Raw genomic sequence first — 16,676 nt, 5'->3', positions numbered from 1 at the left:
TAAAATAAAAGTTAAAGAAAAAAAACAAATTCTCAGGCGTGTGTCCCATTACATCTTTCCCTCCAATGTGCCTGAATTGCAACGATTCTGCAAAGATGAGTGGGCCAAAATTCCTCCACAGCTCTCGAAAAGACTCATTGTAAGTTATTGCAAACTATTGATTGCAGTTGATGTTGCTAACCAGTTATTAGGTTTAGGGGGCAACCACTTTTTCACACAGGGCCATGTAGGTGTGGATTTTGTTTCCCCTTAATAATAACAACCTTCATTTAAAAACTGCATTTTGTGTTTACATAAGAAATCGGGACAAACATGTTTTCAAACCACTGTATATTTGTTTTACTATTGAATAGTTTTGCAGAATCATATCACACCCCACTACTGAATGTTTTGCATCCCGGTCCTGGTTGTGGTCCTGGACCTGGACTTAGTCCATTTACTGGTCTCAGGCATGTTAGACAGTTTCATAAATCAAAAGCACCTCACTTTTAAACAAACATGTAAGCCACTCCACCCTCAGGCTAACTAATATTTTTGTTTCCATGGTAATGCAGTGACTCTAACTGACTAGAAGGGGAGAACATGGCTCATAATTTTTAGTTTCCTGACAGTATCATGGAGCAAACATTTCCAACACATTCCTGACTGACATAACCCTGTAAAATATTACTGAAAGTGTTAACATCCTTAATCAGGCAGAAGTTTTGATGTGGTTGTTATGTCAGTGAAGGCCCGGAATGCATAGCGAATTAGCCCTACTAATGAATGAGCCCAACTAAACCAGTGTGTATCTTTGTGAAACTGTGCTGAGCTGCTTACCAGACAAAACGGCTCTTGCAAAGACAGTCTCCTCCGTTTCATTCAGCCATTTCTGCGTCATTGAAAGTCGAGGCTATAGAGAGCTACAATAAACCGCCTCCCACCCGCCGGAAACCATAATGCAAACCGTGATCTAATTCTGTGTCTGTGATGGCCTCAGAGTCTTCTCATCATGGCAGCTGTTCAAACTGGGATGCATGCAGCCGGCGTGTTTGTGAGTCACCATCCCACGGGAGATGGAGAGCATGGGTGAGAGGGAGGGTGAGGGAGAAGGAGAGAGAGCAGGGAGCAAAAGACACATTGAAAAGCAGAGGAGGCGGGAGTACGCGTGAGTCATAAGGCCCGACTGGTTGAGGTGTTGATCCTCACAATGCTATTTCTGGAGCCGCCATCAGTTGTGTCTTATCTTCTCCACCTGCCTCTCAGAGTATGTGTGTGAGTGTAAGAGCGTGCATGCATGCGGCCGTGTTAAAAAGATCTGATTGATTATAATAAGAGCTTCTGCACAGTGCAGTAAAGGTTTAGTATGATAGACGGTACGGAGTCTTCTACTACTTTAATCCTGCGATTAATGAAATGACAACTGCTGTGCTATAACTAACACCCGCCTCTTGAACATACATCAACAGAAAGACCTTACAGTCATTTGTCACTTCATTAGGTACACCAGTGAAAATAAATACATTCCAATACAACAGTCGTGCACTAAATTTTAGCTGTGTGAAGGTTATGACATTCAACATATTTTTTTTAACTGCGTTTTCAATTTGCAGTTTGTAGTACTAGTGTATTGTGTGTTCTGATTATTTTGTCAATCCCATTGGAGTCAATGCGCTAGGCTAAATAACAACACCACACACTTGCAGACTGATCATACAGTTCCGCTACCACCTTTCCTACACAATTTCAGCATAAACAGAATATTATAACACAGAAGGGGATTTAATTTTCAGTAGTGTACTTAATAAACTGGCATGTGAGGCCACATATTAACTGCAATTGGAATTTGTCTCCTGCGAGTTTATGTTGTGATGGATCAGCCCAAATGGAATAGTTTACATATTTATGTATTATAACCTGCAACCTGGAATGACAAACCATTATGTTTTGTTTTTTTTTGGCAGTTTGATCCTTTGTATCTCACACAGGGGGCGGATCCTCTTTTATGTGGCCTGTGGTGTTGTACCATCATGTTTCAGCCCAAAAAGGACAAGAGAGCTTTCCATTTATACTAAAGGTACGGACACTCCATAACGATATCAAATAAGTACGGACATGGCGATATTCATCATTCAAAAGGGAAAACCAGAAGAGCTAATATTAGTTTGGAAGCCTAGAAAAGCTACAAAATTTCACATTTCACTGAACAGTTGGTGTACAGCTTATTCATTGTAGGTCATGTTGTTGTAAAAATGCCAATGTTTTCGAAAACTCGGATGAGATGAAGAGAACTTTTATTTTCAGTCAGTTTAGTCTCTCATAGATTCCTTCCACTACCAGTATAACATGCTGAATTATCTGAAAAGCTTTAGACTGTAGAACGCAGAGGAACGTATTTATGCAGGTCGTTGCAATTTGCAATCTCACCACTAGGTGGCACAAATTCCTATATACAGCACCTTTAAAGTGAAACAAAAAGTTCACACGTTGTTGAGCTGCAGATACGTCTGTTTTATTGTGTTCTTTGAAAAATAGACATACTGTATATAGACATTTGTTCTTAATCTGATCTCATCTGCAATAAGTACAGTATACTTTTATTATTCACTGTTACACCAGGAGAGAGTTAAAGTTAGAATCAGGGCATAAAAGAAAAAAAATATTCATTGTAGATTTGATATTGTAACACAGAATGGAACATAACGCAATTACAAATCAGCACATTACCTAAAGTTCTGACCTCACCCAAGGGTTAGTCCGTATCAGCTTGTTTAACATCTTGGCTTTTCTTCCTCTACTGTATTTTTGCAGCTCAGTGGTGAATTGAAAGTATTATTTTTTGTTTCTTTCCAGTACATTTCCTGTCGTAGTTGTTGTGTTGTTTTGATCTAAATGCGATAAGATGTTATTCAAGAATATTTCAAAGTAAAAGTAGAGTGGAAGTTGTGACAATGATAATAAAAGGTCAACTTACATGGACATAGTATGTAACCAGCATAGCAATTCAACCTTTTGTACAGTAAATATAATATAATAGAGTAATATCAGTAAGTGTTGCTGCATGGATTTGAAGATGAGACATAGTATGGAAGGACCATGTTTGGAAATGTATGCCACTTACTACCACTACTTGTTCTACTAACCAAAATGGCAATACATTACAGTACATGTCGTGTTTTCATGAGATGAACTAAGAAGACAAGCAAGAATAAAATAATAATAAGGAACCGTTTAAAGTGGCATGGCCACTGTATTTCAGAACATATTAAAAACACATCTACATTTTAAAAAAACAGCAAACCGTGTCAATGGACAGCTTATTGTGCTTGTAAGTTACAGTTAGTGTATAAAATAAAATCAGTTCCATCTTAATTGAACATCTGTTTCAGATACAGTAAATAAGCGATTGCACAATCTGCCAACAAAGCTTTGATGATGCTGCAACTTATCAGTCCACTAATATTACACACGTATTTCCAGCTGACGGCAATGATGAAATTTCAAATGTTGTGTGTGTGAGAGCAGGGAGGCATAGCTGTATCTAAAGCAACTTTGAATCATCACAGTCATCATCAGATACGAGGTTGCTGATGTCTCACTGGAGAGCTGGATGTGCTCTCCCCTCTCGCTCTATTATGTAACCTCCTTGTCACGTTGTTTGTCTCTCTTGACGTGCCCTCATTCCGTCTTGACTTTCACAAGTAGCCCCATGTGGTAGTTTATAGCATTTGGTCTGAAATTGTGGAGTGGAGACGTGTGTTCGCTTGCTTGCATTTGTCAAAAGGAGACAGGAGAAAGTATGTGTTCAGGTAAAAAAAAAAACAAAAAAAAAACAAACAAACAGTTCTCAAAGATAGAAGGGAGGACAGAGGCCTGAATCTGACAGACTGTGCTGTTCTGAATGTTCTCTTCTGTGGTTCAATGCACCTTTCATCAGCCTGTCCAGTCCTGTCTATTGATCCTGTCTGAAGATTTACCGAAGGAAACAAGGTCAAAGGCCTGGTAAGACAGAAGGAAATGTCGGTGTGAAATCTGCCCTTAAGGTTTGTTCTGAACCGTTTTTGTGTCTTATCTGTTCTGGCATGGTGAACCTTTAGCATCAGTGGAGACTATTAGATAGTGGTTACATGTAGCCCAAATAAATCTCAGCTAAAAATATGTATTCATGGGCAGGGATCTTACTGCTGCCGGTAATGTTGTGATTGACTGCACTTTTTGGATGAACCCTTGATCTGACTATTCACGTAAGCACTTCACCAGTAAGTATTCCGCACTGACAGACACTCATCCTATTAGGTTCACTGTGCTCAGTGCAACTTTTGATCATTTCTGGGAAAAGGGGCCAATCACCATTAACTTCAAATGACACTGCATTTGCTACTCTACACCCTTCAGCACTAACGCCACCAGCATTATAAAAATGTGAATCCTCTTGACAGGATAAAAAAAATGCCTGTTCTCTAATTAGTTTTCTTGAGACTGCCTGTGCTGTGTTAAATTATTGTGAACGTATGACAACAAAAACTTCGTTTATCTATATTAACCCATTAAAATCAAGCTCAGACAAATGAAGATGAAGAATCAATGCAATCAGTCATGTAAGCTGACCTTTCAGAAACGGAAACTGCACACAGATCAACACACACGCACTTGTGCACAGTCATACAGAGTCTGCACACCAGTGAGTCCACACACACGCTTCATCTGGACGTCGATCAGGTTTCTGACTTTGTGGTGACTGGCTGGATGTTTTGGACTTTGGAAAGGGTGACGGGCACCTTTCCCTCCCCAGGGGTTGGTGCTCTCATAATTGGGGTACCTGTGACATAAGCAGTTATTGCTAGAGGGACATTCATACACACATACATTCATAATACAGCATTGACACTAACACAAAAACTAGCCCTATCACTAAAATAAATAAATAGTTTCCCTTACTCTTCTTACCACCTGGCAATTTTATTTTTGAACTCTCATCATGTGCATGTAGTAGAGTAGAGAATGAAATCTTACCAACTGTTGCATGCAGATCTGCCAACCTCTCCTTAAACTTCTGCTGCAGATACAATTCTTCTTTGGAGTAGCTCTTGGCAAAGGCAGACAGCAGGAGACCCACAGCCACGGAGGTGCCTCCCACACAGAACAGCACAGCACCAGTCAGCTTGCAAACATCCAGTGCACGGTTGAAAGTGACGGCGTGGCTGTTCAAAAACAGGACCCTTTGTTTACCTAGCATCCTCATTCATTAAGTGTGGCAGGCAATTCATGCAAATTACTGTCATCAGTACTCTAATCTTTATTAAATCAAGAAAGTTGCATTAAGAGCACATCAAGGGCTTCCCGGCAAGCACGAACTGTAGGGCTGCAGCATTACAGGCGTCTATACACATCTTTATTTGCCTTACATGAAGACAAAGACTAATTAAAAGAACACAAAAATATCCTTTAAATATTCATCATCAATATAAGGGATCAAAAAGGGATTATATGATTCCCAGCAAATATCTTTTAGTGGCAGTGGATGCCTCTAAGTAACTTTGATTCCTAAAAGAGGGAAAGCACTTAAAGGCTTTGTTTACCAGTTCAGAACAGACTTTTGGGACAGGTAGTAAGTAAATTCTGAATGCATGCATGTGTTTATAAATTTCCACAATGCTGCACTCATATAAATGTGACATCAATAAGTCTCCTTTTGACACTGAAATACCTGATTCTACTATAAAAAAAGGGGGGTAGGCCCCCTCTACAGTTTAGTTAGAGCAATAAAGGTGACGTCAACTCATTCCCTTTAACAAATTGTATTATTCCTGTACCTGTCAACAAAGAGTAGATCATCTTCACCAAATGCTTCGATCCTGGCTGGAGTGGCATAGCCCACCAAAACAATGATGAGGCCCGCAAGCAAGATCAGGGTACCAAACGCGAGACAGACCTGGAGTGAAAGAAGACAGAGAATGAGGAGAAGGATGCTATAGGAGACACACTCATTGTTCCACATGTAGTTGTTGATCATAGGTTGCAGACTGTTGCATGGTTCTCCTTCAAACTACTCAAAAGTTGGAAAAACATGTTACAAGAGTATGTTTTATGAGTGGTAAGACCATAAAAGGCATTAAAAAGAATTGTTCACTGTCTTTCAGAAACATCAATGAAAAAATACTCCAATACTTTCACTCCCACTATGCTTAATATTTGTCCCATGAAGCAAAGTGCTTCCAAAACACAAACACATTAATAAGAATAACATTTTTATTTCCACTACAAATCAAGTTACTTGCAACAAGGGAAACGGGAAAGTTGAGTCACGTGATCGTGAAAGCGCGCGAGAACATGGTGTTTAACAGAGGAAAATGCTATGCCCCGGATTTGCCAACCAAACTCTGTGTGACGGGATGCGGCGGAGTGAATACACGACGCACTTCAACGCATGGTAAGCGATAATAACCTGTATGTGAAATTACGCATATACGGAAATAGAAATGCGCGCCCTCGATCACACTACTGACACCGTAAAGGAAAGCGAAGTTTAGTTACTCCGTGGCTGCAAAGGGGATGGCCGTTTGTGCCATACTGTCAAGTGTTTGTGCGTTTGTGTCTTGGTGCCCATCCCGCAGTGATTCACAAGAGACGCTCGCTTACGCAGATTTTTTCCCCCCCAGTTACATAATGTTGTTGGAATCGCAGCATGTGGTATGTTGTTTTGTTTGAAAATACATCATTAAGAGACTTAACCTCACCTTCCAGAGTAAAGAGCTCCACCTGCTAGGCGATCTCTGAATCTGAAAATCTTCATCACGTTCCCAGATGGAAGCTGTGCACTCCTCATAAAACTGGATAAGGGATCAGAATTAATTATTTCACACAGTTTCAAAAATGGCAAATTATTCCACTGGAGATGAGGCACTAGTGATTCTGTGATCATTGTGACTTGTCAGCTGGGAATGATAGATATTTGTAGGAGAATGGGCTGCTCTAGTATGTTTCTCTGCCTTCTTACCTGGTGTAAGTAGGAGCGGACTCCGTACTGGTGGTAGTTTCCGCTGGCTTGAGCATGCTCACCATAGTCTGACCCACAGACATCTGTGCACGAAGTCATCCTTCACATCTGTCTACCCAAGAGAAGACATAAATGCTTTAATGCAGGCTTCCTTTAAGAGACCACCCACACTCTTTGTGCACAAAATATCTCTGTCTTTTACCCATGCATAAACAGGCACACACAGAGGCACACATTTATTCACCTATACGCACACACATGTTCCCTCACATATACTGCTGGAACATTATGTAACACTGTACTGAGGGCATGGGTGCCTCAGTACATTGAGATTAATGAGGCATACCCCTTGTCTGCTGTTATGAAATATATCATGACGTATCATAATGTAGATTCAATATTGTTTCAGCTGAATACTGAGAGTGCTGACTCGCACAGAATTATCCTCTTGTCAGTGCTTGATGCAAAATCCCAACATCAAAACCACAGTTTGAGCCGTGCGTTACAAAGCAGTGTAGCTAGTGGACTATGATTTGCAAGATTTGTGCTGTAACGTAATGAAGCAAGAATCAGCTGTTACCAAGAACAAAAGTATATTTTTTCCAATACATGTGACTAGCGTATGTACTATTAAGATTTAATGTGGCAGGTTCCACAGACACAAATGTGTTTTGTAATGACCTTTTCCACCCCGAGGTTTTTCTTGCCACTATAAAATCAACTGATGCATCCTCATAACCAATAAAGGAGAAGAATGCACCTGCTGCGGGATATGTACATTTCACACACCTTAATTCTCAGTGTCTGGAATCCAGAGACATTTCACAGCTCACTGCCTCGATACAAACAAAATGTGTTTTAAGTTATTGTCAGCTAGCACTAAATCTGCACGGCTGTTTCTGCAGCGAAGCTATACAGTTAGATTGTTAGGGAACAGAAGTGGAAATAAAATATCGATCCCATTGTTGGCAACGTATCTTTTATATGCCAATAAGGATTAAATGTCCCGAAAACGCATTACTGTGTGTTGTGTTATTGTTCCAAAGCAGCGTAGTGTCCTCTAACAATGCACAAAAACAAATGGACAAAAGAGTTGCTCTTGAAAGAAAACCAGTAGGTATTCTTGTCATCATGGGAGATATGTAAAACAAGTTGAGGGTGATGTAATGTTAAATAGTTGGTTATGCACCTTTTGCATTTAAAGACGATTAGTTAGTAAATTATTTACACTCTTATGTGTGGGTGAATGTAAGATTTAAATTGCATTAAGGCTGTGTGCTCTTTCCGTGGCAACGTGTGTGGCAATAATGCAACATGAAAGGGTCCCATTGGGGTCGAATTGAGTAGCCTAAGCAGAACCACCAACCACTTTTAACCTCCATACTTCGTTTACATCAGTGCCTTTAATTGTGTAACTCGTATTTACCGAAGAGTGACTGAGTTTCCCACAGGATCAATCAAGTGTCTGGCTGTCTTTAAACTGTAGACGTGCTTATATTTGCTCGTCGCAATCATGGATTGCGTTTTACAGTCTGAATGAACTGAACAAATACGTAGTTGAAAGAAGGTGTTTGATTTATTTAAATTTATTTAAAAACATGAATTCACACAGTACATGGATAATATTGGGACCACAGCTTATGTTCGGTTTGTGATTTGTCCAGAACTCCATGTAAGTACCTTGGTGACAGTCTTTTTGCAAGAAAGTTTCTGTATTTGTCATCCAGCTTGGTACTTAATGGAAATGTGAGATTCTTGATTGCACACTGTCTGAGATGTAGAGCCTAAATCAAGATGTAATTACTTTTAGATCAAACATTTGCATTAAGTGGGAATATGTAGAAATATACTTTGTGGGAAAACGGCATTTCACATAATTTCAAACCAAAATAACATACAGTTTGCTTCAGAGTGAATTGGGTGACCATAGTCTAGTCAAGTATACATACATGAGCCAACAAAAACTGTTAAAACTGTCTTATAAAAATGGTTTTACACTAAAATTCAATTAAATAAAATCTGGAACTATGTGTTTAGCAGTGAACATATCAGTAAATCCGATCTGAATGAGTGAATGATAAGCACGTAAGATCAGTTTCATTCAGCTAGTCTTGTCTTGTCTTGTCGGACTTTGACACTTTGCTTAACCACAACACGCTAGACGAGCCTCCCACTTCACGCATACGCGATCCCGTCTCGCCCTTTAAACTGACATCTTATGAAAAATAAAACCAGAATGCGTTGATATCAAAATGATTAATTCTACAGAATCTCAGTCTACGGTGTTTCATATCGGTCGCTGTGCCCGGAGCTGTCCCTGGTGCTGAACGCCATTATTAGCTTCCATCGAGCCCTCACCCCAGCCAGCAGGAAAACACACAGACGTAATATGTGACGCCAGTCTGGAAACAGACCTCATCCATTCGTCCTCCCAACCCCCCAAGAGACGCAAACAGCCGCACGGAATGCTCTTCAATTAAACTTGCAAAAGGTGACACTTGGTGTGAAATCCGTTTGACTAAATCGAACCGTGTCAAACACTTAATTAAAAAAGTAACCCGTGGCACAAAATGTCATCTGAGGGTACAGCCAATAAGTTTTTATTTAATTTCATTACGATACCAGCGACCGACGCGAGCATAAATCGTGATCAAGTAATCCAGCTCGGTCGGAGACGATGGCGCTCAAGATTAAAACTAACATTTTTGCGATGGTGCTCTCCGTATGGGAGCTACTTCCAGATGTGCAAAACGATAGGCTTCGCCGTGCAAGGTGAACCGATCTACGCAGGCGATGTGAGTTTCCGTTATTTACAAAAGCAACAATCAAACTCTGCTGCTGCTATAGCATTGCCAGTGTATATTACAGATAACAACAAACAAATAATACAAAGCGTTTACCTGTCATTACAAGCCCGGAGAGTGATCACTCGCTGCTGCTCCCTCAGCCGGGTCCCATCACTCTACAGTCACCCCCCACCCCCCACCCCCCCCCCTCTCTCTCTCTCTCTCTCTCTCTCTCTCTCTCTCTCTCTCTCTCTCTCTCTCTCTTTCTCGCTCTCTGTTAGTTTCCATCGATGATTCAGATTTTCATGCTGTCTACTGCGCAGGCGTCTCATCCATGACAATATATGATTCAGTGGGGAATATAAATAACTTGGCAAGAGGGTTGGAAGGATGAGCAGAAAGGAGTGACATTCATGAATGAATGAAAGGGAAGGATAGGTAGATAGATATCTGGGACATGTTGCCATAGGAACAGAGGGCCAAACACATTTTTTTTAACACAGTTTATACAGTAGTCTTGCATCAACTGCACTAACACGTTGGGACGCATGAAAACAAGATGTCACTTCCCCCGAAAACTGTACCTTACACAAGAAACCCGGCTCGGCGAGACGTCAGCAGCAGTCGCATAAACTATGCGAAACACGCTCTTGATTTTCCAGAATTCCCATCACATTCCAGGGTAAGCCTATTTTTAGCTCGGTCAGTGACGTACACTGTTGAAGGAAGTGTTAGTCACCACCTGCTCTTGGGGAAGGTATGACCTAAAGACGCAAAGCACATCACGACTCAAGCTTGGTAAACTGTGAGAATGAGCATCCCATTCAGCCGGTCGTTTTTATGATTTCTCAAGAACTTTTTTACTTGTAAGGTTTTGTCATAGTCATCCACCTTCTTTACAAGTAAGCCAGAAAAGTAGATGATATCTTTTCTTTTTGCTGTTATTGAATAAGATGATATTTATCTGGTGTTTTCCCCAGTAAGTTAATAACCTAATTATACTATTTTTCCCCTAAAAAATAAATGATCAAGCATCACGATTTAGAGTCATGTTGAAAAGTGGAGGCAGAATGAGTCTGACATTAATTTTAGTTGGCTTTTGATTCTCACTTTAGAATCTATATAAATGAGACTGTGATTAATTACGACTTATTCTCTGAGGTGTTGACTAAGCGGCAGCTAAAATGAGTGATTCCACGTAAGCAACATCGACATTTAGAACTTTCAGTCACTGTTAAAGGATATGCAGTATTACTAGACTAGACATCCTCAACACACAGTAAACTTGGGCCTAACAACTAAGTTACAGTTTTCAGACAGTACATTTACACATATGAGTCATCTTTGTTTATACTGAGGTATGTGGAGCAGCAGCAGCAGCAAATGACTGTGTCAAATAAGCTTCTGACTGACAGCTGGTGGGCAGCTGTGATGTGGCACATCACACCAAAACATTAGCTGTACTAGAGGAAATGAGGATATGGGAGAAGGTCGTTTTAGCCGTCACTCTGATGATGATCTGAAGATGAACACTAGAGGTTGAGTTGCCTTGTGCTTGTGAACTTTTATTCAAACATTTTCTCAAGAAAATCATATTTCACATAAAATATATGAATGGAGATTCAATTTTAAACTTTCAGCTACAGTTTTAAGCTTTCTGCAGTTTAGGACTAATTAGGACTCATTTTTCTTTAGTGTAGTCTGCATTAACTGTCCAACATAGTGTTGAGTGTGATTGAACTTTAATGGCTTGGACTGATTGTGATTCGAAATTGAATTGGAAATAAAGCTCTATTATTTATCTGCAAAAGATTGCTTACACCCACTCAGAGTGTAACATTTTGTAAATGAAAGATTTTCATTTAATTTCTTAGATTTTAAATATGTGTAGAGAAACGGCCTACAACTTGCAAATGCACTGAAAAGCTGCTTTGCCAAACTGGTCATTAGCATCTGCTCCAGAGAGTCTTTGTTGACCTCCTATCGGGGAAAAACAACAGTTGACACAACGTCAACTTCCATCCACTGGACACCAATCAAGAATCTGACAAAACTCACCGTAATAGTCCAAATATTGGCAATACCTCTCATGTTTTGGGGGGGGGGGGTAAAGGTCCATATTCAGCATGCTTTTCTGTGGGAGCCAACGTAATTGACTCATTGATTCACACACATATAGACAATTACTGGTCTGGGTTACATCGATGTGCTATTGCCTTAATTCGAAGTATATATTTTACTGTAAACCGTATAAAATATTGTTGCTCTCTTATTGTATCGTAGTATAAATTTGTGTTGTTTGGTTGGTTACTCAGTGTAGGATTAAGTTCACTATGTTATAACGGACCAGTGCCATTGAAAGACCATTCAATGCAGTTTAACGAGGCACACATTTGTTGTGTTCCAGCTTGTTGCTTGATCTTTGTTTTCATAAACCAAACGTGTGTGATTCTCTCTTAGAATAAGAACGAGTGCAAATACTGGTGTTGGATCAGAACAAGCCCACTTCTCACTTAAACACAATAGCAGCTTAACTGGTGAAACTCCCTTTCCTGAAATGATTGTTTTAGACGAGCCTGTAATAAATTTCTAGTTTGCTTTCATGCAGATTGAGGGCTTATGTTAAACAAGGAATGAGTGACTGTGTGGAAACCAGAGGGGATAATGAATCTTTACAGTCCTGATTTTAAGATAAATTGGATGCAGTAAAGTATAAGAAGTCACAGCTCCATGTTTAGTGATATGATGAATTCGTCTCTGTTCAAACAAAATAATCTGTGCTGCCATCACAAAATGATTTGTGCCTGTGCAATTACATTGCAGCATACTAATGGACTTTTATTTGGAAAACATGCTCTGTTCTCTCCTTCTCTCCTTCTCTCTCTCTCTCTCTTTCTCTCTCTCTCTGCCTCTGTCTCGCACTCAGTCTGTGTACAAGCCGAGCATCTCCAAGCAGAGAGAGGCGGTTTCTATGGCGACGTGAAAAGGTCACCTTCAGGAAGTTCTCTGTGAGCGTGTGCAGAATGCTAGCTGGATAATCAGGCTTCCTGTAATGACTGATAACAGACCACAGCTCATTAGAGAGAAAGACCGTGATAGGGTGGGGCGAGCGGGAGGGGATTATTAGTCATAGTGCAAAGAAGCAGCAGAACATTTATTCTAATTGTGCGCCACACTTTAACACTGCCTCTGCCGCATGTTTGGCTAACTGGGTATTCAGAGATGCTAATCCCACATGCAATTACTACTATAAATGCGGTATTCACATAATGTGAGGTGACGCAGGTAGATGATGATACAAATAGATGGAACCTGGTGGCTACTACCATGAATGAAACTGACATATTTACTTCTTTGTGGGTCACTTAGAAATGTGAGGACTTTGTGATCTACTCAGCAGCCGTGCTGCAGCTACATTGTGGCAAAGACATCTCTTTTGTGCTCAAACATGACGGCGGATTACAAATGCATCATAAAAAGAAAACAACAATGATCAATTACACCCCAAGTTTTATTGCAACCTGAGAAGGAGAACTTTAATCAATATACTTGACTGAATCCAAAATCCAAGTGTGTATTCCTCTTAATTAGTTCCTTGGGATTTTTTGTGTACTTGCTTTTCACAAACGGTTTAAGTCGAGCTTTTAATCAGTCATTGTCTTTTACAGTTTGCTATGGGCTATCGTTTTGGATTGAGTGTGGACATGTGTCCTGCAGTGATTTATTTCCCCTTCGAGCTCAGCTACATCTCTTACTTGACTCATTGCACGCTTAATTACCCACGGACAAAAATATTCCCAACACCTTCATGTCAGTGACAGCAGCACCTGCCGTTTTAATGACCTGATGCCAAAAAGGCATTTTCATCCTCCTTGCCACGTTTCAGTATCTACATCTATCTATCTATGTATGACTGTAGTATATATGCAAGTCCACCTTCAGTTTATTTAATTTTAGCTGTTTTGGCCAGGTGCCAATTAAATATTCACAGTAATAAAAGATTTGTACAATGTGAGAAAATAAAACTATGTGGAACTAGGGAATAACAATAGTGTGGAGATCAGTACTGTAAACTGAACTGAACTTTGCAGATTCTTGTTTAAATAAAGCAGAAAAAGAGACATTAGCCACGTGTTATATATCTGGTTCTAACTGAACAGTGCAACAGTGCACCCTGCTTTTACTCTTTAAAATTTACAGTGATAAACATAACTCTGAACTAGTTACAGAAACACTTATTTGTTAGTAACATAGTCCTCCCTTCTTCATTAAACTCTTTTAGAAGAGTGTGTCAGAAATGTTAGAAGAGTTGTATTAACACCAGAGTCAGTAATGACTTCCTGCTAGCAAGGCTGACATCTACTGGACCCTGTGGGTTCTGCAATAACAATCAATATATGTAGAGACATGAACCAGTTTGGCCACATCAGTATTTCATCCTTCCTTTAGTGCGGCCTGTGTTTGTCACGTATATTAGTAATTTGATTTATTCAATCACAGCATGTACGGTGTTTGCCACTCACTTTAATAAGACCGTGAGGTTAATACGTAAAATGACTGCAATTGCATATATTCCAGTTGTCTAGATTGTGCTGGTGCGGCTATTATAACTCATGTAACAGTCTTGGCACGAAGTGTTTGACATAAAATCAACCTGGACAATAAAGTGGGCTTGTGCAATGGGTGTTAATATGTCTTTCCTTTTAAACTGTACTGCAAATGAAAGGTGCCGAAGTTAATTGTTCAGTAATATTCTTTGTTGTAGTTACAACAGAATTCATACAACAGATTACTTTCACTCACCCAAACAATTAATGGTTTTGGTGTGCGATTTCTCAAATGAGACAAAAAGGTTTGACAAATTTTTGCTGTCTTACATTGGCCCTGCCCGTCTTCTCTTGTATTTTATGATGGATGAGAGGAAGGAACGGCAGATCTATCCATCTCAGGAGCCTTAGCCTTGGCATTGTTGTCCATTTGTCATCTTATTGATTCCTCTGTCATTCTGCCACACCAGAGCTGGAAGCTCGGACTTTCCACTTGGACCATGCAGTATTTCATAAACCACTGGCTGGAGGGGGCAAAAAAGTGTTGCTGTGATGGAAGTGATCTTTCTCTGTGGGACAAAGCTGTCAAAGTTATAGCCGTGCAGGCATTAAACTGTGGCAACATTTGTACATTCTCAAAGAATGGTGGCGAGGAAATACCGGAGTAAAACGTCTGTTGTTACATTTGGAACATAAAGACGTCGTCTTTGGTAAAATAATTGGTTTCGTATGGCCTTGCCAGGTGTTAGAAGAACAATAGTTTATGCTACCATTGTCTGTGCCTCTTTATTGTTTGGTTTTGCTTTTGTCTGTCTTTTGTTGTTGTTGTTGTTGTTGTTTTTGCGCAAATTTGATGCAGCGTTTCTTCTACGGACCAACCTTTCAACCATGACATTTGGCCTACGCATAGCATGGTCACCCAGAGGCCACACAGTGTCAAATGTCTCTCTGCAGATTTTACACTGGTTGAATATCATAATGCTTCACTCTTCACTTGGTGTAAACAGAGATACTCAAACAGACACCAACAGAGAGCCATATATTGGGCTTAACACATAACCCTTTTCTTATAATATCTGTTTAAGATAGTATTTACTATATATAACTATATAGTAAATTATAATAATATAATCTGTTTTACTTGAAGTCCATAGGAACCTTGACCACCAGTTTTCTGCGGTCTTGCACTAACAAACAAGTGGCAACTTGTAGAAAATAACTCCCTTGTATAAATATCTGAAGGTGAATGTGGGGCATGTGATATACTTTATTGTCAGAATATATCAGCATTAAATGGCACTTGGACTGGGATTACAATTTAAACTCTTTACTTGTAAATGTATCTCTATTTACAATGCCTGGTAGACACAATAAAACAAAAATTAATCAAACGTCCTACATAATTAAGTGCCAGTGATTTGTTTAAGCTTTGCGACAACACTTTATCCCGTAGGCCCTGACACACACAGTTATACACAGGTTTCTGGGGGCTCGGGCCTGGTGTCCCCACAGTGGTCCACAGCTGCCCCCGTGTTTTAATTGCACCATTTCAAGCATTTGCACTGAGTGGTCATCATTCACCGGTCTATCAGGGGTGATGTATGGCTCTGAACTGTAATAGTCTCTGCTTTGCTCTCCAGGCACAACATCAAAGAATCACACTTAACAGCAATTAATCTTTCTCGATCACCCCCCGCAGACTCTCTCTCTCTCTCTCTCTCTCTCACACACACACTCCTCTCTATATTGTGTTTTCCAAGCCATTTAGGTGAAGGCTGCCAAAAAAAAGTAAATGTTAGACAAACTACTATTGAATTTAGGTTAGAAATGTTTCCCAGAGGCTTGTGCTGATTTCCAGCAGCTTTGAAGAAGTGGTTTTAAGTAAAAAGTTGGATGTCTATAGGTTGACGGTTGCGACGGTAAGAAATGGAGGAAGTCCCTATATCTGTATCTAACTGCAGAAGACGCATAAGTTAGCAATTTAGAGTAGACAAAATAATAATAAAAAAAAAATGTATATATATTTTTATCCTTAAAATGTTCAGATCTTAATGTAAGTTATATTTCTTCCTCATTTTCCGAAAAAGGAAAAAAAATCTGTTTCAACTAACGTACAAATTATTATATTATTTTTTCCCACATTGAACGCATTATTCAGACATCCACAGTGTAGATTGGGCGAAAAGGATGTGACCCGAATGAGAGCAGGTGAGTGAACCGCAAGGCAAAAAAGCATCAAATCTAATTGGAGGAGTTGGCGAATTAGTCGGTGTAAGACTGGAAGTGTGGGTTAGAGTCGCCTTGACTTATGAAACAACAAAATTTTGCTATTCACAAGAAGCGGCTGCTTTTGTGAACCTTGCCCAA

The 16,676-nt window shown here is 39.9% G+C and overlaps 1 protein-coding gene across 2 annotated transcripts; it reads right to left on the bottom strand.

Moving 5' to 3' along the window:
* Positions 1-2,469: 2,469 nt before the first annotated feature.
* nrsn1 (neurensin 1) lies at positions 2,470-9,959 on the bottom strand. Of its 2 annotated transcripts, none has more exons than XM_047599372.1 (6): positions 9,877-9,959; positions 6,977-7,088; positions 6,717-6,809; positions 5,793-5,911; positions 4,993-5,180; positions 2,470-4,798 (listed from the first exon to the last, which is right to left on the bottom strand). In XM_047599372.1, the coding sequence occupies exons 2-6, from the start codon at positions 7,073-7,075 to the stop codon at positions 4,695-4,697; spliced, it is 603 nt and encodes a 200-aa protein (XP_047455328.1). In that variant the 5' UTR covers positions 7,076-7,088; positions 9,877-9,959; the 3' UTR covers positions 2,470-4,694. The 2 variants fall into 2 exon arrangements, with proteins under 2 accessions (XP_047455328.1, XP_047455329.1); XM_047599373.1 differs by having other exon boundaries at positions 6,977-7,084.
* Between the last annotated feature and the right edge of the window lie 6,717 nt (positions 9,960-16,676).

The sequence above is a fragment of the Mugil cephalus genome, chromosome 11 (genome assembly GCF_022458985.1).
Source record: "Mugil cephalus isolate CIBA_MC_2020 chromosome 11, CIBA_Mcephalus_1.1, whole genome shotgun sequence".
NCBI lineage: Eukaryota > Metazoa > Chordata > Actinopteri > Mugiliformes > Mugilidae > Mugil > Mugil cephalus.
Note: the sequence above shows the minus strand (reverse complement) of the source record. Positions and strands in the feature narration are given on the sequence as shown.

What these genes read in the sequence shown, in the direction of transcription:
- nrsn1 (XM_047599372.1), bottom strand. Translation starts at nt 7,075, where the DNA reads ATGACTTCGTGCACAGATGTCTGTGGGTCAGACTATGGTGAGCATGCT. An exon ending in GGAGCTCTTTACTCTGGAAG is followed by an intron (nt 5,912 to 6,716) that starts GTGAGGTTAAGT and finishes CTTTCACTCCAG; the next exon opens with GTCTGTCTCGCGTTTGGTAC. An exon ending in GATCTACTCTTTGTTGACAG is followed by an intron (nt 5,181 to 5,792) that starts GTACAGGAATAA and finishes GTTTTTGAACAG; the next exon opens with CCACGCCGTCACTTTCAACC.